The 26,442-nt window shown below is 56.0% G+C and overlaps 1 protein-coding gene across 6 annotated transcripts in view; it reads right to left on the bottom strand.

The window, feature by feature from the left end:
• PC (pyruvate carboxylase) overlaps window positions 1–26,442 on the bottom strand; it is a 93,711-nt gene that overhangs the window by 41,228 nt on the left and 26,041 nt on the right. For all 6 annotated transcript variants that reach the window (XM_026717744.2, XM_087913816.1, XM_087913815.1 and 3 more), the window contains 9 exons: window positions 21,818–21,953; window positions 21,449–21,633; window positions 20,158–20,323; window positions 18,219–18,364; window positions 17,828–17,945; window positions 17,157–17,308; window positions 16,544–16,662; window positions 9,819–9,981; window positions 1,762–1,944 (listed from right to left, as the gene is read on the bottom strand). In XM_026717744.2, coding sequence (XP_026573529.1) covers window positions 1,762–1,944; window positions 9,819–9,981; window positions 16,544–16,662; window positions 17,157–17,308; window positions 17,828–17,945; window positions 18,219–18,364; window positions 20,158–20,323; window positions 21,449–21,633; window positions 21,818–21,953 — 1,368 coding nt within the window. The remainder of the gene's footprint in view (window positions 1–1,761; window positions 1,945–9,818; window positions 9,982–16,543; window positions 16,663–17,156; window positions 17,309–17,827; window positions 17,946–18,218; window positions 18,365–20,157; window positions 20,324–21,448; window positions 21,634–21,817; window positions 21,954–26,442) is intronic.

Raw genomic sequence — 26,442 nt, 5'->3', positions numbered from 1 at the left:
GTATGAATGCTTTGATCTGCTAGTTCCAGCAGTGAAGAAGAGAGTCTGATTTCTCTCTCTGAAGGCCGAGAGCAGGATCCGCAGGGAAGGAGCCGAGGAGGAGGAGGAGGAGGAGGAGGAGGAGGAGGAGGAGGAGGAGGAAGAGGCTGGAGAGACTCGTCCACATTTATTCCACTGGGCATCAAGGCCAGGTGAGCAGCAGCAGAGGCCAGCCACGTTCCTTGGATGGCCTCATCAGTTCCCGCCACTGCAGAAGGCTGAAGCGCCCAGACAGCCGGGGCCGGAGCTGACCCCAGGGCTGACCCCAGGGCCAGAGTCTGGGTGCGTTTGCTGGCTCAGAGCCCCTCCGGCTTGGGGGAGGAGGGTCAGCCTGCAGAGGCAGCCGGGGCAACCTGGCAAGTTTCTCTAAGATGAGCTTGGCTGGGCTTTTGGAAGGGCGCAGGGGCAGATAAGAGAGCGAGCCCCAAACTCACCGCAAGCTGCCCAAGGCCCTTTGGGCACAGGCAAGGGCACAATCCTGACCAGGGGGAGAGGCAGGGCAGCCCTTTCTGTCAAGGACCCAGGATAAGCAGGCGCCACGTTGCTCCAAGATCCGCAGCGATGATCCACCAGCCCCGTCCACCCAACGATCACGAACGGAACTCTAACCAGTAAACACCAGGTAGTCCTCCCTTAGTGACCACAATTGGGACCAGCAATTCGGGGGTTAAACAGAAAATCACATGAGTGCAACTGTGCTTACAGTTTTGCAACTCCTCTGGTTCTTAAGTGAGGTAGTCACTAAGTGAAAAATCGCACAACTGCCATTTACAATCTTGCTTCAGCTTTCCATACTGTACAGTTTTCATTCTGCTTGTTGCAAGTGAATTGCGACACACACAAATGGCAGCCGCTTGACTGAGAGGCCGAGGTGCCACGACGGTCGCAAAGGCAAGAACAGATTGTAAAGTTAGTTTTTAGCACCATCATAACGTCAAATGACCACGGCACAAGGCAGTCGGTAAGCAAGGATTACCTGTATATCTGATAAGGTCTGCTCTGTTTTAATTATTTGTTTACTGTGTGATTTTTATGTGGGTTTAATGTTGCGGATGCTGCCCTGAGACGTGATTGTGATTTGAGCCATACAACTCAAGCCAACGATGCAAGAAGAGCGCAGAATCCGTCTCCTGCTACACGGTCACTCGGCCAGCCGTGTCCTCTTTGGGGGGCTCCCTCCACACCCCACGCGGAGGCCGGGGCGTCTCCTCTCCTGCAGGACCCCTCTCTCTCTGGCCCCTCCTGGATTCCCTCCCAAGCCCCCAGGCCCGGCCATTCCTCGCTCCCTGCCCAGATGGTGGCTCTGCTCACACCCAACGTGGGAAGAGGCGTCCGCTGGGTTTGCCCATAACCTCCCACCGGCCTGCTAGCCAGAGCCGGACTGAAGCCGGTTCCGCTCAAGCCAAAGTCCCCGGAGGCCTCCTCACTGGCCTCTCAAGGCGGCTTCTCGGTGCATGGAGCATCTGGTGGGGGGTGTTGCAATTTCAGCAAATAGAGAGCAGAGAATAAAAGGAAAACCACACCTGGCGTAATAAAAGGTAACGGCGGCCGCCCAAACTGCGGCATAACAGTTGGACAGGATTCCCCCAGCTGCTCCCCCTGTCCCCCTTTGGCCCCACAGGGCTCGGCTCTTCCGCCCCCTGTCATTACCCTGAGGCCAAGGGCAGGACTTGCGCCCTCCGAGCCCCCGAAAGGAGGCAACGCTCCCGGCAACGCTCCTACCTTGACTCCCCGGATGCGGAACTCGGCCAGAGCCCGGCTCATCTTGGAGGCCGCCGTGGGGTGGTCTTTGCCATGGGCGATGACCTTCACCAGGAGCGAGTCGTAGTGGGGGGAGATGACGGCTCCCTGGAAGGCAGAGGCGCTGTCCAGGCGGATGCCCATCCCCTCGCCGCTCCGGAAGACCTGGAGGAAAAGGGGTCAGAGGTCGAGACCTGTCCGGGACTCAGCGTGGACTTTCTGCACCTGCACCGGGGAAGAGGCAGGCGCACCCAACTGCAGAGCCTGGAGACCCTCTTCCCCCTCCCCCCACCACCTCTGGCCTTGTGGGGGGGTGCACATTTTTATGTACCCACCACCAATGACACCCATGGCCAGCACAGATGCGGTTGACGTCAGGCGCAACAGGGACCCTATTCCTGCCCAGGGCGCCTCAGTCAGTCCCAAGCTCTGGAGCTGCTTGGCCTCGCCCAGGACTGGCACCGGCCTGCAAGGCCACGCGTGGGAAGCGCTTTAAGAAAGCCCTGGGGCCTCGCACCCCTAACGCGCAAAAGCCTTCTGCTTTGGGGCCCTTGGCCGGCTGCTCCTCCTCTTCGGGGAGCCGCACCCGCACTTTGCCGCTTAAGGGTGGCGTGTTTGGAAGGGCCGCACCCATGAGACCCACTCCGGACACCCAGAAATAGTTGCCTGAACTTGGACCACTCGGGGAGGAAGGCCGTGCCGAGGGAGAGAGGAGAAGAGGCCCCGGGTGGGACGCAGCCGGTGCCCAGGACTGGCCAAGGCCTCGCGGAGGAGACCCGCCTGACTCGGACTCTTCCGGAAGGCCCTGCTGGCTTGGGAGAGGCCGGAGGACGACTGCGGCCGGATCTCTGTTCCTTAGGCCAGGCCTTGCCCAGGGGCCCCCGGGGGTGGCGGGTGCGGGGGGGCTGGGGGGATGCAGCTGGCCTTCCTTCCTGGCAGAGGCTGCTTCTCCTCCTCCGTTGGGCCTGACAGCTGGTCCGAGTCTTCCGTGCTTGAACCGCCACAAGAACATTTTGATTTAGATGTTGTAAACCAGGCCGACAATTAGGTTTGAATCAATTAGACAGACTTACAATTGAAATAAAATGAAAAGTAAAACCCCAAACCAATTTGGGAAAGCGGAGTAGGGGGCTTCTGCTATGGGCGTTTTCCAGTCCTGAATGGTGACTCTCACTGGGTTCCATCAACCGTCAGGAGTGATGCAGACGCTGCGTCCCGGCCACCTTACTCCGCACCAGCCGCAGGAATTCTCCACCACAGGAGGATCCTGACTTCCAAGCGGCCTGAGATCAAAGAGCTGCAGGCACTTTAGAGGCCATGTAGCCCAGGCTTCGGCTCAGAGCAAGATTTGCTGTTACTCCGGCCTCCGGCGTCTCTTGGAAGACTCCAGCCAAGAGACTTCCAGCTGCCACAGGCCGACTCTGCCACGGGCTCACAGCTCTGGTGGTCAGAAGCGCCTCCCACGCCGCTCCTCCAGCCTTCCTCAGCCCCCCCTCCGTTTGTCTCCGTCCTCCTGGAACTGGGCAGGGGGCTCCGTCCGGGGCCTGACCAGGGCGAGAGGAGCACAAGCCCCTCCTAGGACCTGCTCCGTGCAACCCACCCCAAGGAAGCTACAGCCCCCAGCTGGCTCACATTTAACTCGGGGGTGGGGGTGTGGGGGGGGCAACAAGGGCCTCCAAATCCCTTTGACAAGCACCTCCCCTATCAAGCCAGGTTTGCTCCAGCCAAGAGTTGAGCCTGTTCTTTTTCTACCTGCCACATCATCCCTGCATCCCTGCCTGGCAGGCCAGTTCTTCTCCCCAGCGCCTGTCTTCCTTTCGCCCTCTCCTCCTGGGGGGGCAGGGGGACACACCACATCGAGGCTTCCAGGGCTGGTCAACCACGTCTGAACTGCCCATTTCATGCCAAAGGGGATGAGGCGAACAGGATCCAGTCTGGGCCAGTCCGTCTTCTGAGCTGCAGGGTCGGCCAGAGAGGACGGGCAGAACCACCGGCCCCTGTGACCCACCAACCCAGGTGGGATCCTGCAACATTATCCTGGGACACGTGGATTTGCCTTCACCCGTGAGTCATGGGTGTGCATGAGTGTGTGTGTGAGAGAGAGAGGGGGGGGGGGAGTCCAGAGTGGGATCCTTCCCTTTCGGCCAGCAAGCTCCGTCCCCTGAGAACCCGGGACTCGCTCTTCCTAACTGGGTCAGGGAGACTTTCCAGATTCTGCTTGGCTCGTTGGCCGCTTTTCTCGGCAGCCTCGGGACTAAGTTGAGCCTGGGGGGTTAGAAGGGGCCCGTCTAAAGCGGGCAGGCAGGCAGGCAGCGGAAGGCCTGGCCCACTTCTCCCCACAGCACAGATCAAGGGAACCCCGCAAGACGCTCCTGGCTGCGTCCAGACAGAAGGCTTAACCGGCCGAGCGCTCCCATTCCCACACAAGCTCAGCCTGGTTAGCTTAGTGCGCCCTGTGAACCCAGCGGTTGCCTTGGCTTATCATCGCGCGCATGTTCTGCAAACTTGAACAATGAGACCATAGCGAAATCAAGGTGGTTGATGGATGCACTGCGGCGATAATTCCCGCCTCACCACAGACAGGAACGAAACCTTGAACTAGCTCAGATTTCCCGTTTCTAGGAGGCCGGGGGGTGGGGTGGGGGCGGGGGGGCTGGGTGCAGAGGACAGGTAGGAAGGTCACTTGAGCGCAAATCCTGCAAGCTGCAGCGAGGAGGAGCGGAGGAAGGAGATCCGTTACAGCCTCCCCTCCAAATTAGGGATGACAACTCCCCGGAGCACAACAGCGCATCTCTCCCCGCCACCCCCCTCTCCTTTTCTTGCCAACAAAAGGAAATCCTTGGTGAAATTGTGGGAGCTGCGCCTGGGTGGGTCTGCCTGTTGCAGAGCAGAGCCCGCCTGTCTCCTTGGCAGAAGCTGCCCCAGGGGTGTTTGTGTGTGTCTGGGGGTGGGGGAACCTCTGCCCCGACCCCCCTCTTCCTGCTCCCCTCCCTCCTTGCTGTGCCTCCCGCGAAGGCACCGGAGAGAGGTCTGGCCTTCCCCACCCGTTGCTCCATCCCAGGAAGAGGCAGGGCAGCAGCATCCCTGGACGTGTGAACGGCCAAGTTAGCGGGGAGAGGAACCCAAAGACGAAATGCCTTAATAGCATCAATCAGAGTGTCACTAAACTGTGGAAAGGGTTCTGGTTCTGCAGAAATTTTCATTAAAGTTTTGGAAGCGAAGAAGCCCACACCACCACAAATAAACCGGTGTGGCTAGCTGGCTTTGCAGTTAGGGAGGAGCGTGGCAATAACCTTGGAGGAGGAAGGCGAGAACAGTTGTGCAAACCTGACTCATTTGGCTCTCGGAAAGAAGAGAGAGTGAGAAAGAAACTCAAAGAAAAAAAAACCCGCCTTGATTCTCTCAAACTTTCAGGATGTTATGACACACGACAGTAATAAAGTGGAACTCCAGGAGTTCTCGCGGGATCCGTTTCCTGACTCTGAAGGGCTGGGAGCCGGTCCCGGGTCCAATCCTCCCACTTCCAGAGTCAGAAGAACTGGGAGAAAGTGACGAAGCCCTCAACCATCGCAGAAGAGAGACTTCTTTCTTCCCCCCCCTCGCATGCCCTACAGAATGGGACTTGGCGTCCGGGTCAGCTCACGCAGGGTGCAGCCGGTTGGGTCTTTGCCGCGGGGGGCCATGTGGGCAGACGACCTTCCCTCTTTTTTGGGTGGAAGGAGGAGGTACCCAGAGGGCCATTCATGAGGGACTGAAGATGACGCCCCGGTTCCAGAGCGGAGAGTTGGGACCGTCCCCCCAATCCCTCTTCCGGGGGGGGTGGGGGTTGCCTAGCTACTCCCTCCCCCAGTCTAGCAAGTTCTGGTTCCTTTCCCCTCCTCCTCCTCTCCAGCCGTTTCTGCTATTCTTTTCCCGTAATCTTCGCCAGGAGAAGCAGAACAAAGCGCCAGGCCGAAAGAGCTCGCGGCCCACGGGCATTAATCTTGGTTGTCTGATGTGTTGTGTGAATCCAACCAAACCATCCAAGACAAGGCTAACAATATAATGATGAAAGTAACATCAGCTGGTTCTAGTTTCTGGCGTCACCTTAATTTGTCTCTTGGAGAACTAGATGCAACCCGGGGGGAGAGAGTGTGTGTGTGTGTGTGGAGTGGCAACTGCAAAGAGGGAGGGAGGGAGGACGGCATGTCGGGAGCCGTAGACCTGGCCTAGGGGCCCTTTTCACTTGGCCCTCCTGCTCCACCCGCACCTTTCCAGAGCCGTCCGGAGGACCCCCAGGGCCCCCCTCAGCTGCTGGCTGGCTCCCGGCCATCAGCGCCGCCCTGGGTCTTAAAGGTCCCAAGGTAACTGTCTCGGGACCATCACTCCAGGAAGGAGGAGGAGGAGGAGGAGGAGGAGGAGGCCAGATAAAAACTGGAGGGTGATCTAATGCGACTGAACTGCCTCCTCTCAAGAGAGCTGCAGAGGAGCTGCCGATTTCAGGAAATCAGATTTGCAGTTGCTTCTTGACGATTCCCAGGAGCAGCTCACCCAGCTCCTGCTCAAGCTGTGGATTAGCGGCGCTTCGGCTGATGATGCGTTCAGGAAAAAATCTACTGGACTGGTGGCTTCTGAAGAGCAATTTCTTCACATCTGTATCTACTGAAAGCAAAGTCGGGTTCTGTTTCAGCTACCGACGTGCCAACTGTCCACGTGGGAAGCAGGAGAGTGAGAAGGAAAAGTCAACTCCTCTGAAGGCCCTACACTGAAAGATCACACAGAATTAGGGGCAGGAGGACAGTTAACCCCCACCCCCCAAGCCTTGGCTGTTCCAGGAACCCCAAAGCACCCACCGCTTGTCTGGGGGTGCCCTGTAGTCCCTCCAAAGACCTTTTGCCTGGCGGAGCTTGGAAAAGCGGCCAGAGAGCCAGCCACCAGTGCCCAGTGGTGCCAAGGAAGCCCAGGGGGCGGTGGGAGGAGGCATCCCCTCACGGAGAAAGGGATTTCGGGAGATGCCGAGCGCCCGGATCTCAGGGGGCAAAGCTTCTTCCCCTGATATCCTTCTGGCCCACAGGAGGCGTCGCTGCAGATGGTGTCGCACCAAGAGCGCCCTCTGTCTTCAGCCCTTGTCTCCGCAAAGTCCTGCGTCCGGGCAAGAACAGGGAAACGCAAAGGCGGGTTGACCGCTCTGCTTAGTGGCATCGGGGTGAGAAGCCCCTGGGACCCACCCGCTGAAGCCGCTCTGGCATCCTGGGTCCAGTCCTGAGAGGCTGGGAGGGCTGCCCGGGTAGGGTGGGGGCTGGCATCCAGCCCCAGGCAGAAGATGGGGAGGGGCGGGAGGGGAGGCGGGTGACCAAGGCGGCCACAGAGGCCCCCTCTGAACCCCAAGGAGCCTCAGGCGAAGGGGGCATTTCAAACAGCCACAGAATCCCCGGACAGACGGACGGTGCCATTGCCAGAAGAAACAAGCAGAGCCGGCCTGGCATTATCCCCCCCCCCCCCATGAAGATCAGGGATCACGAAAGGCAGAAATCCCCCTCGGCTCCTTTTCTTCTTCTCCGCCTGACTGGGCTCCCCGTCTCTTTGAGCTCGGACCTCGAGAAGGCGGGAGGGGGAAACGGGGCTTTCCTCTAAATGCGCCTGGAACTGCAGGCTGTTCTCGGGGAGCCGGAGAGGCCGGCGTTGGAGGGAGGCTTGGCAGGGAAGGGGGGCGGGGGAAGCAACCTGGAACCAAGGCCGAAGGGGGCCCTGCACGAGGGGGAGCAGGAGGCTCCTGGGCCCCAGGCTCTTCCAGGGACAACTTCCGTTGGAGGAGGGGCGGGGGGAGAGGCAAACCCCAGAGTTTCCAGAGCGGTTTGTAGCAAGCCTTGGAAGGCCCAGACAGCTCAGGGGCCCCTTGCCCCCTCGCCCCCCGGGAGTCAGGCAAGGGCTCTCCACTCCCTTCAATACTAAGAAATGCGGGGGGAACCTGCTCTGCCCCAAAGAATAAAATTAGGTAAAAACATCGTCCTGCCGGCTCTTCTGGATTAGAAGCCCCTTCGTTGGGCTGGGATGCACCAAACGGCTGTCGGGGGGGGGGGGGGGGGGACAGAGGCGTTTTGCAAGCGGAAAGAAAGGAAGAGAAGAGCCCACGAATTATTCTGGGGGGCAGCATAATAACCTTCAGAAGGTCTTGTTTGCAATCGCGCTTCTCTTCCTGAGAATGAGAGAAAGTGGGGGGGGGGAAGGCAGAGCTACTTGAAGAGTAAAGGGGAGGGAGGGAGGGAGGGCGGTGGGCCAAGCCCGGCGTCCTAAGACCTGCAGAGAAGGGGCAGGCTGAAGAGGAGGGGCAGAAGGACGGGGGCCTGGCCTGGCAAGGCCTTGGACACGGATGCCCACCGGCCCTGCCCCACCGGCCCAGGGAAGCCAGCCCTTTGGATGAGGCCCCCCTCCTCTGAAGCAGAAGGGCAAAGACGGGGAAGCCTTGGGATCGGGCAGAAGGGCCTGAGCCCCCCGCCCCGTGCCCCCGCCTGCCCCATAGGGAGCCGCTGAGTCGGCTGTCCCAGAGTCCGGAGGGCAACCCGAACGGGGGAAACGGAGGCAGGTGGCCTCTAGGAAACCCCACGGGCGGTTTTGCCCAGAACCTGCAAAATGCCCTGCTGGCAAAGCAGCCAGGCTTCAGTAAACACCCCCTCCCCGCAACCAAAGAGAATCCGGCAGCTGAGGGCTGGTGAAGGGCAGGCAGCCCCAGGCCCGAAGCAAGCAAGGTTCCTATTTCCATGGCCAGAGACAAGCGCGGCCGGGATGCCTCCCCCGGTGCTGGCGGTTCCCCCCCCCACCCGCTGCCCTTCAGGGAAACCAGAGGGGATGCTGGGCTGGAGGGCGAGGTGGACATCATCAACGGGAGGCCCTGCAGACGGGACCTGCCCGGAGAGGCCATTCCCCCTGCAGGGCACCGTGGGCTCCAGAGAAGAGGCTGCTCCGCTTTCGGGGGGCAGAGACAAGGCACCGGCGACTCCCCCCAAAGCGGCCATCTCAAGCCACCCACCCCACCCCCAAAGGTGTGGCCTTGCTGGGCCAAGAGATGGAAAAAAGCTGGAAATACAGAAATGATGAAGTACAATTGGGAGGAGAACCAGAGCAACTGTTGGGAGGCACCCCAGAAACACCCCGCCAAGAGCTGACCGCACGCCATCCAGGACTCTTTTTAATTGCACCCCCTCCAATTAGGGGGTCTCCCGGAAATGCAGAAATCTCCCCCTGCCCCAAGCAATCTTTTAAAACATGAGATGACTAGAGAAACAACTGTGGACAGAGGCTGAGACAGGAAGAATTTGCCATACCCCCAAATATCAGTTATATGTTCCAGAAATTTGTAGGAGAGAGAACATATAAAAGAATATTTGCTTCAGAAAGTTGCGCAGGTACAAATTTGCTCACGGACCTAGGTAGATGCTTGATTTATTTTTCTGTGTTCCATAAACCTAATGTTTGTACTGCTCTATGCCGATGTGAATCCCTGCCTTCCTTCCCTTCCTTCAAGCCGTGCAGGAAGAAATTAATTTTATTTATAATTTTCCGGTAGTCTGCAGTCAAAGGAAGCGCAGGGAGTTGGGAACAGCTCAGAAATAAAGTCACACATTCCTGGATGCTGCTGCTTAAAAGGTGGCAGACAGGACGGCTGCTGCTGCCGCTGCCGCTGGGGGCTCTGGGCTGAGCCAGACTGGCAGAAGCACCCGGGACCTGGGCGAGGAGGGGCAGTCTCTAGGGCGGGGGAGGGGAGTACTTTTGCAAACGCGTGCTGCTATTTTATGCCAATCTTTGATTGGCTAACAATATTGGAAAGTTTGCAGCTTGTACCGTGTCAAACGTATTTCTAGGATTCTTCCTATCCTCATATGAGGGAAGGTTTTATGCTTGACCAGATAGATCCAAGTTTGCCTTTTTATTAAACAGTACAGTTGCAGCTCAAAGGACCAGCAGAAATACTTCCCTGAACGATGCCTGGGGCCCCCCCATCCCCCCGCTTCTCTCCTCCGCGCCCCAGGAACCTCGAGGAGAGCCACACTGCAGCCTCCTACCTCAATCCGGCCTGTGTCTGGCTGGAAGCCCCGAGCAGGATCCTCGGTCGTCACACGGCACTGGATGGCACAGCCGTTGATGCGCACGTTCTCCTGCTTCAGGCCCAGCTCTGGCAGACTCTTCCCCTCGGCGATGTGGATTTGGGCGTGGACAAGATCCACACTGCAAAGCATACGAGGAAGCAGCTGAGACCCACCTATGGCTGCAAAGCGTGCCGCAGCTGTGCCACAGAGGTGACCGGCTGGAGAACACAGGACGCCTCCTTAAGGGGGCACAGGGAGCTCAGCTTTAGGAGGACTGCGGCCTTCTCCAGTGGGGCAAAACTATGCACATCTGAAATGACCGTCGACCACAGAACAAGAGGGCTGGGAGGGACCCTAGAGGCTGTCCAGCCTCCAGTTAGGGAGCACCCACAATTTCTGGAGGGAAGCCATTCCGCTGATGGCTCTTACCGTCAGCAAATTGCTCCTTAGCTCTAGGCGGGTTCTCTCTTTAATGACCTTCCACCTGTTATTTCTTGTCCTGCCCTCCGGTGCTTTGGAGAATACTTCCTTCTTTTCTGCGACAGCCCTTTAGATGCCGGAAGACCGCTTTCACGGCACTGCTAGCCTTTCTCTTCGTGAGACTAGATATACCCAGTTCCCTCAACTGTTCATCGTATGGTTTAGCCTCTTGACCCCTTCTCATCCTGGTTGCTCTACTCTGCGCTCTTTCTAGAGTACACCTTTTCTGAATTGTAGGGACCAAAACTGTACGCAGAGTTCCAAGGATGGTCTCCCTAACGGAGTATCACTTCCTATGCGATCTTGCAATTACTTCTCTGCCAATGTTGCCTCTCGGACTGCATTCCTTTATTTGGCAGCTGCAGCACATTTCTAGCTCCTACTTAAGTGGTTGTCAGCGTTCCAGCAAACCTCCACTCCAGCCGATAACTCCGAGACCGACATCTCTCAAAAGTTCTTTTTATTTGGATAGTAACTGGCTCAACTGTGGAATCCCGAATCTGAAAGTTCCGGGCTTCCTTACAATCAGGAAAAACTACAACTCCATCCCCTGCACCCATCACCACATCCCATGGCCCAATCGCCGTCCGTCCCAAAGTAAGACTTCCTTTCACTATGCGCAACACCACCTGACCTTGAATCAGAAAAAGAATGTTGTCATGTCTAACTAGATCTACTCCAATGAATTCCCCCCTCCCACTTTCCCAGGCCCAATTGTGGCAGCGTGGGAGCACCGGATCTCAATGTGGCCTCCAAAGGTGACAGTGGAGATCTCCCAGGACACCTAAATCTCTGTCGCAGTTGCTACTGCTGAGCCAGGCACCTATATATACCTATATATCAGCGCATTTGATTTTTCTTGCCTGTGTGTGGGACCTTACTTTTCTCACCACTGACTCGTATTTTATTGTCATAAGATCCAGGGTTCAGATCTGTCCAGGTGCTTCTGAATCTTGAGTTCATCACCTAAAGTGCTAGCTATTCTCCCGCAGCTTGGTGTCCTCTGCAAATATGAGGAGTTCTCCTTCGTCCCCCTCATCCAGATCATTAGGAAGAGGCTGAAGAGAACTGGGCTTAAGACAAACCCCTGGGATGTCCCACCGCAGGTTCCCCTCCGTGGAGATGTGGTTCCCTTGAGGGCAACCCACAGAGTGCGACTGGCCAGCCAATTGCGAATCTATTGGACAGTGATACGGTCTATCCCACGCAGTTCTATCTTATCAAGGGGGCACCTGTGGTCTACTTTGACAAGTATCTTACCGAAATCTAAGTAAACTATGTCTACAGCATTTCCCTTATCCACTAATTTAGTCATTTTGTCCAAAAAAAGCAATAAGATTTGTCTGGCGTGATCTGCTTTTGACAAACCCGTGCTGGCTTCTAGTCACGGTCTTGTTCATTTCTAGGTGCTCACATATGCACCGCTTGGATATCTTTTCCAGGGTCTTTCCAGGAATTGAGGTCAGGCTCAATGATCTCTAGTTTCCTCAATCCAATTTCCCCCTTTTTGTAGACTGGAGCCACGTCAACTCTTTTCCAGTCCTCCTGTATGTTCCAGGAGTTTTGAAAGATTTTGCTCCGTTGCAATCCTTCTGGTCCTGGCGATCCGAACTGGTCTACAGTCTTCTACTCCCGATTCCTTCTCTCTTTTAACTTGCCTTCCTAACCTGCCTCCCGCGGTGCTGCTTTCGATGGGTTAGGCTACTTTTTCCTGCTGCGTGAAGACAAACGCGAAGAACGAATTAAGCCCTCCCACTTTCTACCCACTACCTATCTCCTCCTTGCCGTCTTCCCCCACCTGTGGACCAAATGTCTCCTCGCATTTTTTTTTTCTTGCTTCCGAAAGAAACTTTTTTAAAATTGTGTTTGGCATTTGTTTCAAGTCTTAGTTCCTCCTGAGGCTTAGCTTTTGTCCTTGCGGGTTCAGGCTACTGCTGGTCACCTGTTTTAGCTATATGGCCCTCTTTCAATTTACACAACTAGGGAGACGCCTTGCGGCTTGTGGGTGGACGGATCGGCCTAAGGGGGGGACCTTTTTCTGAAGAAAAAAATTAAAAAATTAACAGGCACACCACCCCCCACCACCCCCCGAGCTGGGAGGACTCTGGTGGGAGGCTGGGAACGGAGGCGGCTTGAGCTGTCCTCCCGTTAAAACCAGCCGCCTCTCCTGACTGGCCCCATCCAGACTCCGATGTTTGTGCGGATGGATCCGGGCTTCTGGCTTTGGATTGGAAAGAGATCGTTTCCGCGGAGCACCGGCTCCCTTTTCCTCCCCGGTGGGAGCTGAAGGATTCAGTGACCCATCATCCTGTTCACACCCAAGATCTCCACTGCCCACCGCCCAGGGGTTCTTGCTCCGTCCTCTGCCCGTTCCCGGGATGCCCACAGGACGATCCTGTGCCCTCCCCCCTCTCCGGCAGCTTAGGAGACCTGGCCAGGGAAGGGCTGATCCCAGAGGGGCCGAGTCGGCGTGCTGCAAATCCCCCCGCCCCCAAGCTGGGCCAGGGAGAAGCCCGGCACCCTTCTCTGCTCAGCCCTCCAATGCCCCTTCCCCAGCCTGGAAACAGCCGTGCTTCCCCCCACACACACACACCTGCCCCACAGGCCAAGGGGCCCTGCCTTCACAGAGAGGCTCTCGGTTGCAGAGCGCACAGCTATTTTTATTCCGGGGTCGGTGTAACCGAGCTGCCTCCCGCTCTCACATATAAAAGCATCTAACTGCAGATCGATTTTTCTTTTAATGGCTTCCTATTTATGTGGGGCCGTAAAAGCCGCGGCTGCCTCTCTGGCTTGGGGTCCCTGCAAGGGGAAGGGGTCCCTCATCACAAGAGAAGCCCCTCCCTCAAATGGCCCCTCCCCAGAAACCAGGGCTGGCACTGCCCTCCTTTGCCAGAGCAGCCCTGGCCAGAATCCACCCAAAGAAACCCAGTTAAGCCCAACACGGAGCTGCTGGGAAGAAGAGCCAAGAGAAAAGAACCCCAATTTAGCCATGGGGCAGAAGGACATCGACGGGTCATGATGGATATTTGGCCCAGTTGCTTTCAAGAATCAGTTCCTTCTGGACCATCCCTCTTCCTAAATTTAGTCTTTGCGCCCTGAATGTCCAGAACAAGTTTTGAGCTCCGTTGTTATAGCGCTTTTGTGATTCCCCAATACTGATACACAATCTTAATTCCAGTTTGAGAAAGGAAAAAAAAAAAACCCAACCACCTATCAGTTACGGCCTGCCATAGGTCTCAGATTATTATCTTTATCCTGAAGTCAGTGGGGGTTTTCAGTGATCTAGATGAGGGGCAGAAGGAGAACTCCTCCAAATTGCAGAGTCACTCCCATCTGGGGGAAAAACACTGCAAGAGAGAGACTCCAGATTTAGAAGAATCTTGTCGAGGTCGAGGCTTGAGCACTTGGGCAGGAAAAGCCCAAAGCAGGCGTGTAGGGTAACAGGCAGCACCTGGCTCAGCAGGATGAGATCCCGGCGAAAGGGATCCGGGAGCCCGGAAAGGTCACCCCTTCAGCAGGAGCCAGCAGGTCCGGCAGCTGCCAAGAGAGCGGATGGCTCCAGGAGCTGGGGGGGGGTGTGTGTGAGCGGGGAGACGGAGACTGGACGTCCGTTGTCCAGGAGGGTGTTATGGTCTCCTCCCTTCCTCCAGCTCTACGGTTTGATGTTCGGATTTTGTGAATTAGACTTCTTTGGAATCCTGGGTTGGGATTACTTGTGGGAGTGCCAGAGGCTGAGACACTTTTCTTCAAAATTATGCACCTATTTTATACCTGAGTAAATTGGTTACATTCTGATTTGAGAGCTAAATTTTCAATATCGGGCTTAGTGAATTTTACTCCAAGTCAGAACTCCTCCTCGGTGAACACAAACCCCGGGTTCTGCAGAAGTCTCTCTCTCTACGTGTTCCTTTCTTAGCAAGGAAGTTGCGCAAAACAAATCTCATTTACGCACAGAAACCCTGCAATGTGAAGTCTCCCCAATAGGCCGATTTCTTTGTTGCCTCTCGGTTCCAGGGCAGCCACGCCAAAATTCGCCTGGTCTCTGTGGAAAGCCTGGGCCTATTCAAAACGGCGGCTCCCTCTTACAATATGCATAGGTTGGACACTCCTACTCTAGTACAGGGGGCATTAATGGGAGACAGCCTTTCAATCCTTAATTCGTTAAATGTGTGCTCCACGTTCCCGCCTGAAGGAGCAACCTTACGCCTCTTTTACTTTTTGAGTACCGCCTTGGGGTTCTTTTGTTCCAATTGTTTGGTGCTTATTTCGTATGAAACACTTCCGTACCATCCAGGTAATCTTCAGCGTTCCATTAAATACAAATACAATATTAATAGGGTTCATTTTCAAGTAAAAGGTAAAATACCCGTCGCAAGAGAAACGCTGCGTCTACAGAGATCCAAGACCCGGGGAACGTCCCCTGGGCTCTGCAAGTGGGCTGTCCCACACCAGCCCTTGGCCCCCCCACCCCATCTGATCAGGGCCCGGGGCTCTCCGGGAGGCCGAAGCCAGCCTGCAGGCCTCTGGGGCGGCACCCGCACCCGAAGCCTGGAGGAAAAACTCGCGCTCTTCTCTCCAGTTCTCTGCCTTCAGCTGACCCCTTTTCTGAGGCCCCTGCAACGAGCCGTGGGGTCCAGCCCAGGAGCTGCCCGGTGGGAGGAAGAGGAAGACCCAGAGACCTTTTCAAGCAATACGATATATGGGGGCGGGAGGGCGGGCGGGGGGAGGCTGAGTGGCCGTTGGCACTGGGGAGACCCTCCCTGTGGGGTTCAGAAAGCTACCTGGGTGGGGTGGGGGGCGGGACTAACAGCAAGCCCGAGGCAGCCTGGTGCGGAATAAGTTTGTCCCCAATGCCCTTTGCACTCCCGAGGGGCGCAGGGGGAGGGATGGGGCTCCCAGGGCAAGGCAGAGTCTACCTTAGCTCAAAGCTGGATTTTTTAGCTCCAACAGGTCAGGACTTGGAGGATTTTAAGAAGCGATTGGGCTGACATGGCCTAGGGTTTTCTGCCCGAGCAGGGGGTTGGTCTACAAGACCTCCAGGGTCCTTTCCTGAAGTTTGGGGAGGGGCACGTCTGCAAACGCTTCTCCCACTTCTTCTTCTTCGCTTTTCCTTCTTAGGATACCAGCAGGAGAAAAACGTTTCCTTCTGCTCCTAGACCTTAGGAGTCCCTGAGAAAGGCTGTTTCTCTGTGTTCCCTGGGGGGACAGCAGGATAGCAAGATTCCAGGATTTGAGGGGCTGCCCCAAAGAGGGGGGGGAGGGGGTGGGGGCTCAATTTATTTTCCAAGCAGAACAAGAAACAAGGGGTGGAAACCAACCAAGGAGAGGAGCAACCTGGAACTGAGGAGAACCTCCTGACAGGGAGGACAATTAGCCAGCGGAACTGCTTGCCACCAGAAGTTGCAGCTGGAGGTTTTTAAGAAGGGACTGGACAGCCACTTGTCTGAAACGGTATAGGGTCTCCTGCTTGAGCAGGGGGCTGGACTAGAAGACCTCCAAGGTCCCTTCCAGCTCTATTGTGGGTTCTGATAACCAAACGTTTCCTCTTGGCTGAGGGGAAAACTTTGTGAGGGGTCCATCCACCGTGTTCCGTGTAGCCATGCTGGCCCCATGAAGCCCCCTGAAGTGTCTCCAGGCAAGACTAAGCAACGGGGAGAAGCGCTGGGCCTGCGTCGGACAGGACTGGACAGGTGCGTCTTGGCCTTTGCTTTCAGGCCCATCGGAAGCCGGTGAGGACGGGGGTCTCCAAACCTGACACCTCTTAAGACGTCTGGATTTCAACTCCCACCCTGGCTGAAGGATTCTGGGAGTTGAAGTTCACAAGTCTTAAAGGTGCCCAGTTTGGAGACCCTTGACTGAGGAGCTAATCTTGGCCGCACGCAGAGCCCAGCCGGCCATCCTCCAGAGCCCCAATTCCCCTGGTCTCTTCCGGCTTCTTCCTGTTCAGTTGCCCAGGGACTCCTCTTGGCCCACCCACCCAGGAGCTCACTTCCTGCCCTGCGTTCCTCTTGCTGCCCACCAGCTGCAATTACGGTATTCAGAGAATCCCCTTGGGTCCCCTTTTCGTCTTCTACGGCTGGGCCTGACGGCTCCGGGTCCTCCGTCCCCCCCAAAGGAAGGGCGGCCGGCCTGCTCCGGGTCACCCGAAAGCACCTCAGAACCTTAAACCCTGGTTAAGAACAAAACCTCGCGGGGGTGGGGGTGGGGGTTGAGCCACTCACTCTGTGATCTCCTCTGTCACCGTGTGCTCAACTTGAAGCCGGGAATTGACCTCAATGAAGTAATATTTGCCGTGTCTGTCCAGCAAGAACTCCACCGTGCCAGCATTTTCATACCCAACCTGCAAGAAAGAACGCAGTGAGTGGGACTTAGTAGCACATGTAGAAGAAACTCCCTAGAGGAATATGGGCAACACCCCACGTTCGAGGCTGCAGAGGGTTTTACGCAAGAGGAAGAAGTTCCGACAGAAAAAATCTGTGATCCGGGCGGAGAGGAATTCCGCCAAGTGGAAGCTTTCGCTTTTTCTAGCCAGCTCCAGCACCTCAGAACAGTGCCGGCCGACGGGGAGGAAAGGAGGGAAAAAAACAGGGCTGCAGTTTGCGGAGCGCCATTGGCACCGAAAGGAGCCAGGAAGATGCTTCCACGGCCGTCGCTGGCCTCTGGGCCGCTTTTGCCAAACGGACGCAGGAGAGCTGGTCTCCCGCTCTCTGTCCGGAAAGGCTGGAGGATCCCATCCCTTTGCTGAGGGGCACCGTGGCCTTTCGCTGGGGACTTCCTCGCTGACCCCCAGGGCCCCCCCCTCCCCAAAGGGCTGGGCTGCTTGCGGCCCCTCACCTGCTTGGCCAGGCGGACGGCATCAGCGGTGAGCTTAGAGCGCAGCTGGGAGTCGAGGTGGGCGGCCGGGGCGATTTCCACCACTTTCTGGTGCCGTCGCTGGATGGAGCAGTCCCTCTCGTACAGATGCAGCACGTTCCCATGCTGGTCACCTGCGGAGGAGGAGGAGGAGGAGGAGGAGGAGGAGGAGGAGGAGGAGGAGGAGGAGGAGGAGGAGGAGGAACAACCAGGCCAAAGATGAAACTGGGCCGAAGCGGAATAAGACAAGCCAGCTCCGCTAAGCAGGCAGCCTCCCTGTCCTGGACCCACTTCCTTGGCTGGACGGGCCCTCCTGCCTTGACGCGGGAACTGCCTGCATCGAAGGAGGGGTTCCCTGCATCCCGCCGTTTCCTTAAAAGCTGCGACTTAATCACTCCAATCATTAAACTCCTAGATTATCGGGCCAGTATATGTAGTCAAAAGGGTCGTTTGGTGTAATTAAGTTATTTACTTTTCTAGTCAGCGGCCATAAAAAAAAACACGTTACGCTTCTTTGGATTCTGCAAAACGAATCTTCTTTTCACATAATCTGCAATAAAATATTTATTTTTCCGTCTCTCTTTCTCGGGTGAAGAAGTCATCTTTCGCTGCCACCCTCCAAAGAAAGGACACGGCCCAATTTCGTTCCATACCCAAAATCTGGACTTCGATGTGTCTGGGCTTCTCCACGAACTTCTCCACGAAGAGAGCCCCGTTCCCAAAAGCCGAAAGGGCCTCCGAGAAGGCCCGGGTGTAGTTCTCTTCCAGCTCCTGCCCAGAGAAAAGGGGGACACCTGGCTCGACACCCCGTCCTCAGCCAAGACCCTCCTGTCCCCAGCTGAGGATGCCTCCCCCGCCCCCCACAAAGAAAGGAGCCTCCTCAAAGGTTGCGTTGTTTGGGGCCACCAGGCGTCCCCTTTTGTCAACCTAGAGCCCCCCTTCGATTAGCTCTGTGGGGGCTCCGGAGACAAATATGGACGGACTCCCCCTGGGCGCAGCTTCTTCCCCGAATTCAGGCCCCCCCTGCCGAGCCACACGCCCCACCTCATAGCTGCGCACGACTCTCATGCCTCGTCCTCCTCCGCCATAGGCAGCCTTGAAGATGATGGGGAAGCCGTAGGCCTGCGAGAACTCCTGCGCCTCGCTCAGGGAGGAGATGGGGGCGTCTGTCCCGGGAACCACGGGCACTCCTGAGGAGGCAAAGAGGAAGACCACTGGGCCCCACGGCGCCTGGACTGTGCCTGAAGGCCAGACTGGGAGCCCTGACTGGGAGCGTCCGGTGGGGAGCGGAGTAAGGGGCACCTGTCCCCAAGGCCTCTGCCCAGGCCGCCTCCAGGTCTGTTGCTCTGTCCCCTCCATCCATCTCCTGGAAGTGGGCCTCAGGAGGAGCAGGAGGAGGAGGAGGAAGGGAACACGGAGCTGACCTTGAGGAAGAAACTCAAAGCCACCTACAAGATCGGCAGCCTCTTCTCCAAGTTCCTCCCCTTCCAAACCAAGGGGAGAGGACGAATTTCTTTCTCGAGACCGCCGTCCCCCAAGGCCCCCCAACCGACAATCTGGGTCCTCATTTTAGCAACCTCAGAAGGAGGGAAGGCTGAGTCAACCCTTGAGCTGGTGAGAATCAAACTACCGAACTGCCAGCAGTCGGCAGGCAGCCTAATCCGCCTGCAGTACCGCGTTCTAACCACTGCGCCACTATGTAGCCCCTCCTTCAGGGGATACTCCCCCACCCCCACCCCGGTGTTCTTCTGGAAAGGGGATACGTTTTCAATGTATTTCTGGCCCCCTATGGACACCCCTTTGCCGGTTCCTTATTTTGGGCGCATCAAGAATAAACCATGTCCAAACATCCTTTTTAATAGGGCAACCCGTATCGCTGCCCGTGGGAATAAAAACGCATCGCGAGCCCGATTCTCCCAAAGCAACTGCAAAGTTCCCTGCCAAATGCAGAGAAGGTGACAAGGGACGGATTGTCCTTCCTCCTCTCTGTGTCAAAACGGTTGCAGGGCATCCCGCAGGGGTCCTTCCTCGGCTCTGTGCAGTTCAAGATATTTATACATGGCTGGAATGGGGGGGTGGGGTGGAAAGGGAAATGGGTTGATGAGGCAGCAACAAGGGTGGATAGCACGATCATCCCTTCCCCGACCCCCGTTCCGAATATCTCAGGCCACAATGCATCCGGTTTGGGCCCTCCAAAGTTTATGAAGGACAGGTCAGGAAGAGAGAAGGCAAGAGGAGGAGGAGGAGGAGGAGGAGGAGCCTGGAGAAGCGACAGCGGCCTTTGAGGATCTGCAGGGCTGCCATGCCTAACACAGGGCAGAATCCTTGCTCAGCGCTGCTCTGAAGGACAGACCGGAAAGCAAAAACACTCAGGCAAAGTGCAACAGAGGCCTGACAGGAGTCGCTGGGATGTCCTTGCTGGAGGCATTCAAGAGAGGCTGGGTGGGTTCCTACACCGGGCTGGGATTCGACTAGATGCTCTCTGGGTCCCTTTCAATCATTAGTTTCTAGGATTTAAGACTGCAAGTGTCATGGCACACAGAGAATTGGCTAACGTTGTTTTTAATTTTGAGGGTACGCTGAGCCACTGGGAAATTGGAAGGAAGTTAACAGGGTGCAGCTGGGTGGGGCGGGGGGTGGTGGTATATATGGGCTGGGGGCAGATGTGACTTCTCCAGAATGCACCTCAGAGGACCAGGGCATCAATGCCTGCCTGCTTGTTGGAGAGCTCTCTTGCCTCCACCTGGACGATAAACCTCAGAACTCCAAGGAAGAAAGAGGCGGAAGGCTGCATGTGGTAAGAAGGCAGGCAAGTTCTGTGTTGGTTCTGCGGCTCTTCGGTCCAAAGGGAAAGCGGCTTCTTCTCAGGTAGATTTTGGGAAGGGCGACTGGCTGCCTGAGCTGATGATGGACTGCAATGAGCCAGCCACCGGAGGCCGGTCACCGTACAACAGCCTGCTTGGGGATGCGCAGACATTCTTACCGGCAGAAATGGCAATGGCGCGGGCCTCCACCTTGTCCCCCATCCTGCGCACCACTTCGGGAGAGGGCCCGATGAAGCACACACCAGCTTCCAGGCAGGCCTGGGCGAAGTCAGCTCGCTCGGAGAGGAAGCCGTAGCCGGGGTGGATCGCGTCCACTGCATTCTCCTGGGAAAAAGCAGGAAGCGCTGGAACGCGTTGCTCGCTCGCAAGCAAAGCAGCCCCGAGGTTTCTAAACCGGGTGGGCTGTTTAGAAAGGTGACCTGCTATTGGTCTCCTGCAAAGGTGTCTCATAGATCAAAAATACAAAACGTAAAAACACCACCCTGCAGGTGCTGGTTGAAACACCTGCTGAGCTAAAACTTACGTTTTATGCTGAAAATCTTTGTGCAGAGCCACCTATTTAGGTTTGTCAACGCCTTAAATCCAAGACCCTCCGTGTCCACTGCATCTGCTCACACAACCGGAGTCGCTCTTTCCCTCTGCAGACACCACACACACACACACACACACACACACCGGCAGCCCATCCCGGAATGGACCCCAATGCTCCAGAGTTGGAGAAATCTACAACTGGTTTGTAAAACCTACTTATTCTGTTTATAAAGATGTTAAATGAAGCCTCAGCCATCTGCGTTTATTTTTCTGGCGCTGAATTAACGCTGCACAAACTCTGAACAAGTCAGTGGGTGCTCATGTTTGGACCCGTTGGGTCCATTTGATTCTGGGTCAATTTTAGCTCAGCCCCAATAGGCCTACTACTGCTTGCCCCTCTCGTCTTCTGCAGTGGCAAGAGAGACGCTTTTACATCCGCCAAGTTCCTTTTTACAAGGAATAAACGGCTACAGTGCCTTCAATACCAGCAGGCACAGAAAGACGAGGCCTCTCGTAACGGCAGGCAAACGCATTGCTCCTAGATTCTCTACCAAGAAGCTTCCAAGCGGTTTGGAAATGTGCTGGGAAGGAGGTTGGACTACATGATCTCCAAGATCCCTTCCAACTCTTATATTTGACTCTAGGTCGACAAGACTTGAGAGCATTAGTGGCATTTGGATTTTTGTCCGTTGTGGAAGTGGGACCCCACCTGGGACCCAACCTCGGAAGCCTCCCCAGGACCGATCCAGGCCTTGCTTTGCCGGTATCCTACCAATCTGTGATTTCGGCACACTAACCCCAGGCAGAAGGACGCCCTGCCCCGGCCGCTTGGCTCTTTGTGGGCATGCGATGGGAACACCTGCCTGTCTTCGGCCACTGGGTCAGAGGTGAGGCCCATGGGCCCTTTCGCCTTCTCACCTTGGCGACTTTGATGATGTCTGGAATGTGCAGGTAGGCCTGGACTGGCGGGAGGCCGCGGCCGATCAGGTACGCCTCGTCCGCCTTCTGCCGATGCATCTGCCCCGTGTCCTGCTCAGAGTAGACCGCCACCGTCCGGATGCCCAGCTCCGTGCAGGCTCGGAAGACCCGGATGGCGATCTCCCCTGGAATCCACGAGCGTTAAGAGCAGGACGTCAGGATGAGGGGCTTCTCGGAAAGCATTTGGGATCAGGGCCCCAAGGAACCCAAATCGGCCACTCAGACTTGGACCTGTGACGGGGGGGGGAAGGGGGCAGAGGGGGGGGGCAGACCAGCTCCCGGCAATCCCGCTTTCCCAGCCCTACTCACCTCGGTTGGCCACCATCACCTTCTGGATCGGCTTGTATTCTACCCGTGGGGTGCTCAGGAAGGCTGCCGGGGGCCGGAAGAGGCGCCGGAGGGCCAAGAAGGGCATCCTGCCCTTGGCACAAGGAAGCTGCAGCATCTGCGGAGAAAGAGCGCGAGGTCAGCGGCCGCCGTTGCTGCTGCCGCTGCTGCCGCTGGGCCTCCAGTTGCAGCCCGTTCCAAGATGGTGGTGGTGGGGGGCACGGACTCAAGGCGCAGGGGAGCACCAGGTGAGACGCTTTTCAGTAAGCCTTCTCCTCTTTTCAGGTGAGTGAATCATGTCAGCTCCCACTGATCCACCCCCCGCCCCCCAGGTCCCAGGTCCCAGAGCAAGAGGCAGAACATGCGAGACAGAGAAACAGTCGCCGCTCACTCTTGGCTGGCTCTTTTGGGGTTCTCTTTGCTGCCTCCAGGACTGTAATAACCAGGTCGGGCTTTGAGCAAAGGGGGGGGGGGGGCGTCTTGGTCTGTTGAAAGGTATGGGGTGGGGGGGGCAGGGGGGGGGGATCCCATTTCAGGCTTCTCCCAGCATCAGAAGTTGGGGGACCCACCTGGACCTCTGGACCCCTCTAGAAGGAGGAGGCAGCCCAGTGTGGGGAGGGGCTTCTCTCACAGAATTCCCCACCCCCACCCCCAGTTCCCTTTTGTTTGAAGCCCCCCAAATTGCCATGTTTGGGGTTACAGTTTTCCTCACTCGCTCAAAACTCAAAACGACAGAAACTCTTTATCGCCCCATTCTGGAGACAAGAGAGGGAGGAATCCCGAGGTGCAAATGGGTGAAAAGGGCTCGTGAACGTCGGATTAGAAGTTGCAAGACGCTACAAGAATCTAGGAAATTGGATGTTGGGCGTGTGTGTGTGTGTGTGTGTGTGTGTGTGTGCAAGAGAACCTCCTTTTTTCAGGACACCCATGTGTTTCCACCAATAAACAAACTCCAGACCCAGGGAGGGTCGATTGGGGCTGCTTTGCAAGCCTCTTTCCCAATTAGCCAGATTAAACTATGCAGGAAAGAAAGGACGCAAATTAGCACTACCTGGATAATTTATTTCATGACACACAGAATCTGCCTTTCCTTGGCACAGAGCCTGAATTACAGAGCTTAAATTGACGCAAGGCTAAGAATACCTTAAGTGCAAAATAAATAAAATGTTTTCTAGAACTTGTGGATGGGGCATAAGAATCCTATCAGCTTAAAAAACAGGAAGCGGGGCAGTGGGGGGGCATTCTGCAGTCCTCCAACTCATTTGAGTGTTGAATGGTTTACATTTTTCTAAACGCTGAACTATAAACTATCCAATAGGGATTCACAGAAAATGCGACAATGATAAGAACAGCAACCACACCGACAACAATAGCCAGGAGTAGCTTTGGGAAAATAATCTGAGCTGCTCAAAAAGGAGATGCTCTCAAAGCAAGCTTGCAGACAGACGGTTGGCCAGGAGGGAACAACCTGAAAGCAAGAAAAACACCCGAAGAGAAGTCAGCCATGGATGCGAAGAATAAATACAGACGGTTTCCTGCAAAGCTGGCTGAGGAATTCTGGGAGTTGAAGTCCACAAGTCTTAAAGTTGCCAAGGTTGGAGACCCCTGGTCTGGATAATGCAAAGGACTAACAGCCCTGGACCAGCTGCTCAGCGGATGTGGGCAAATTCTAGCCAGCAGGGAGGAGAAAGGGCAGCTGCTTCACTCCTGTTTCCGTCCAGCCTTCTTCTCCCGGAAGACCGAGAGGAATTTGCCTGAGAAAGTGTGAGAAAGACTGGGGTGACTGGAGGAGGAAAAGAAATGCGGCTGATCTTCTTAACAGCTTGAAAGGCAAATACGAATTTAAATGACCTTGTTAGGACAGAGAAATAGGCTGGACATAATAGACTGAAATTTCAACTAGGCCACAGAAATGAAGGGTGGACACACAGAACCAGGGTAATCACAACGGACTGTACATTAAACAAGACGGGGTCGTGGCTGCAAAAGCCAAACAAAATAAGGCCATTTTGGTGGTATCCAGAAGAGAAGAGGAGAGAAGAGGAGAGGAGAGGAGAGGAGAGGAGAGGAGAGGAGAGGAGAGAAGAGAAGAGGAGAGGAGAGGAGAATTCTTTATTGGCCAAGTGTGATTGGACACACAAGGAATCTGTCTTTGGTGCAAATGCTCTCAGTGTACATAAAAGAAAAGAGACATTTGTCAAGAGTCAAGAATCATCAGGTACAACACTTAATGATAGTCATAGGGTGCAATAAGCCATTAAATCATTCTAGGAAACAGTCAATATAAATCGTAAGGATACAAGGGACAAAGTGACGGTCATCCAGTCACAAGTGGGAGGGGATGGGTGAAAAGGAGTGATGAGAAGATTAATAGGAATAGTAGTGCAGACTTTGTAAATAGTTGAGCAGTGTTGAGGGAATTATTTGTTTAGCGGAGTGATGGCGTTAGGGAAAAAAACTCCCCTTGGGTCTCGTTGTTCGGGTGTGCAGTGTCTATGGCGTCGTTTTGAGGGAAGGAGTTGAAACGGTTCGTGCCTGTTTCTGCGTCACAGGACCCAACTGTTTCACATGACTCTATTTGGGGAAAGACGTCCTCTTGGGGGCCACTTCCGGTTCGGGGCGCCAGACGTGGAGGGAAGTCCTAGGGAGCTGGAAGATGTGCGAAGGGCACCCGAAAGCAAGTCCTCCCCGGGGAGGCCGAAGGAGGCGGAACACGGAAAGAGCCTCCCTGAGGGGGGCCTGGTGGAGGCTGGTTCTCTCTCCGGCCAGAGGACACAAGAATGGACTTGGGCGACGGAAGGCAGGGGCTAATTACACACTGAGCGGGGGAGACAGGACCGGGGCATCCCAGTTCCTTGGGTCTGCACTGACCCCCAAGCTGGACTCCTCGAGGGCTGATCTTGAGGCTTCCAGCCACCGCAGAGCCCAATCCCTTCTTGGGCTGCTCCGGCGCTCTCCAGCTTGACCATCCTTCACGCTGAACGGGTCTGAGGTGAACAGGGACGCCCTCCAGGCAGCGCTTGGTCTAGGGTCGCTTCAGGCCTCCTGAGGAACATCCGGTCACTCCGCCTTGGCTGCTCTAGGCAATCCAGCTGCCAATCAAGCCTTGCAAAGCTGCTTCACCGGCCTGGTGGCCGAGAGAGGCCGAGAGAGGCTACCGGACGCCAGGCAGGCACGGAGGGCCCCCTGCTTTTGGAAACGGAGACAGAGGTGGCGGTGGTGTCTGGCTGGGCAAACGCAGCATCCCGCGACCCTCAGAGAAAACAGGGGGACCCCCCTCCTGGCCGTCCTCCCCCAGGCACTTGCCCTTCAGAGTCCAAGGGGCCACAAAGTGGCCTGTTGAGGGACACACAGGCAGGAAGCCACCCCACGGCTGCCCCACAGCCCATGTGCCAATTACCGCCAATGGTTCTGTGAGCAGCTCCCACTACTTTCTGACGACTTCCGTGCCATTTACATTGGTTGCGGTCTCCAAACAATGCCAACCTGCTCTTTTGTCCAAGAGGATGACTACTTTACCTTACCCCAAGAATAAAGTGGAAAGGATACCCTGACTTCAGCAAAGCAGTGCATAAATTCTCCTACAAGATTCTATCAACAAGCTGAGGAGAAGAGCCGGGCACAAACTGTGTCCATCTGGAGGCCGGAGGTGGGAAGGTCAGTTGGAGGAGGAGGCCTTGGAGGCTGAAGTGGTCCCGAAAGGGCTTTGCAACGGGAGGAACGGGGGCGCTGCTGAACTCTACATTCCCTAAGTCAAAAGGGATTTTGAGGGCTTCTTGAGATACATTCGAAATAAAAAATTAAGAAAGAGAAAGATCACGGCCCCCAATGAAATGGACCGAATGCGAATTCGTGACTAAAACAGGCAGAACCGCTTGGCCCAACAAAAGCCCCCACCGTCCACCAAGACAAGAGGAAGCGCCTGATGAAAGGCCAGGACTGAGGCGGGAGGCAGCAAGGCCCCCCTCAATATCTCAGAGCCAGGTAAACGGCAACAGAGCCCGAAGGAAGCGGCTTAGCATTGAGGCTAATCTTGGTGGGCTGTTTTTGGGAAGTTCTGGAGAAGGGATGAAGAAAACAGACGCAGCCCCCACCACCAGACACACACACACACACACACACAAAGGGGGGGTCCTGCACCCAGCAGAAGGTTGCAGTCAATGGGCACAGGGGCTTCTTCTTGCTCTAAACCTCGCTTGATCCCCAAACCCCAAACCCCCTTCTGTAGAGCTGTTAAAATTGCTCCCCCAGCGATGAGGAATCGTCCTGCACAAGCACCCTGTCTCTAGCGCAAATCTTCCAAAAAGTGCGCCCGCCACCCAGCTCTTCCCTACCTGGGTGGCTTGCACAGAAACTCGACAGGATTGAGAGAAAGACCCCAAAGCAGTCCATCCGCTCCCTCCCTTGTAAAAGTGACTCTTGAACGCCTCCAAAGCAACGGCAGGGAGGGGGAAACAGGCCCCGGGGCCAAGCAGACCAGCTTCCACAGCTCTGTTTAATCGGAGGAGCCTGGAGCACGCAAACCTGGCCCGATTAAACCAGCAGGCCCCAGGCCAGAAGGACCGGCACCTGGAAACAAACAGCCAACGGTGCAATCTACGTTGTAC

This window comes from Pseudonaja textilis, chromosome 16 (assembly GCF_049901715.1).
Source record: "Pseudonaja textilis isolate UNSWEBS1 chromosome 16, rPseTex1.2, whole genome shotgun sequence".
Taxonomy (NCBI): Eukaryota; Metazoa; Chordata; class Lepidosauria; order Squamata; family Elapidae; genus Pseudonaja; species Pseudonaja textilis.
This window is presented reverse-complemented; position numbering and strand designations above follow the sequence as displayed.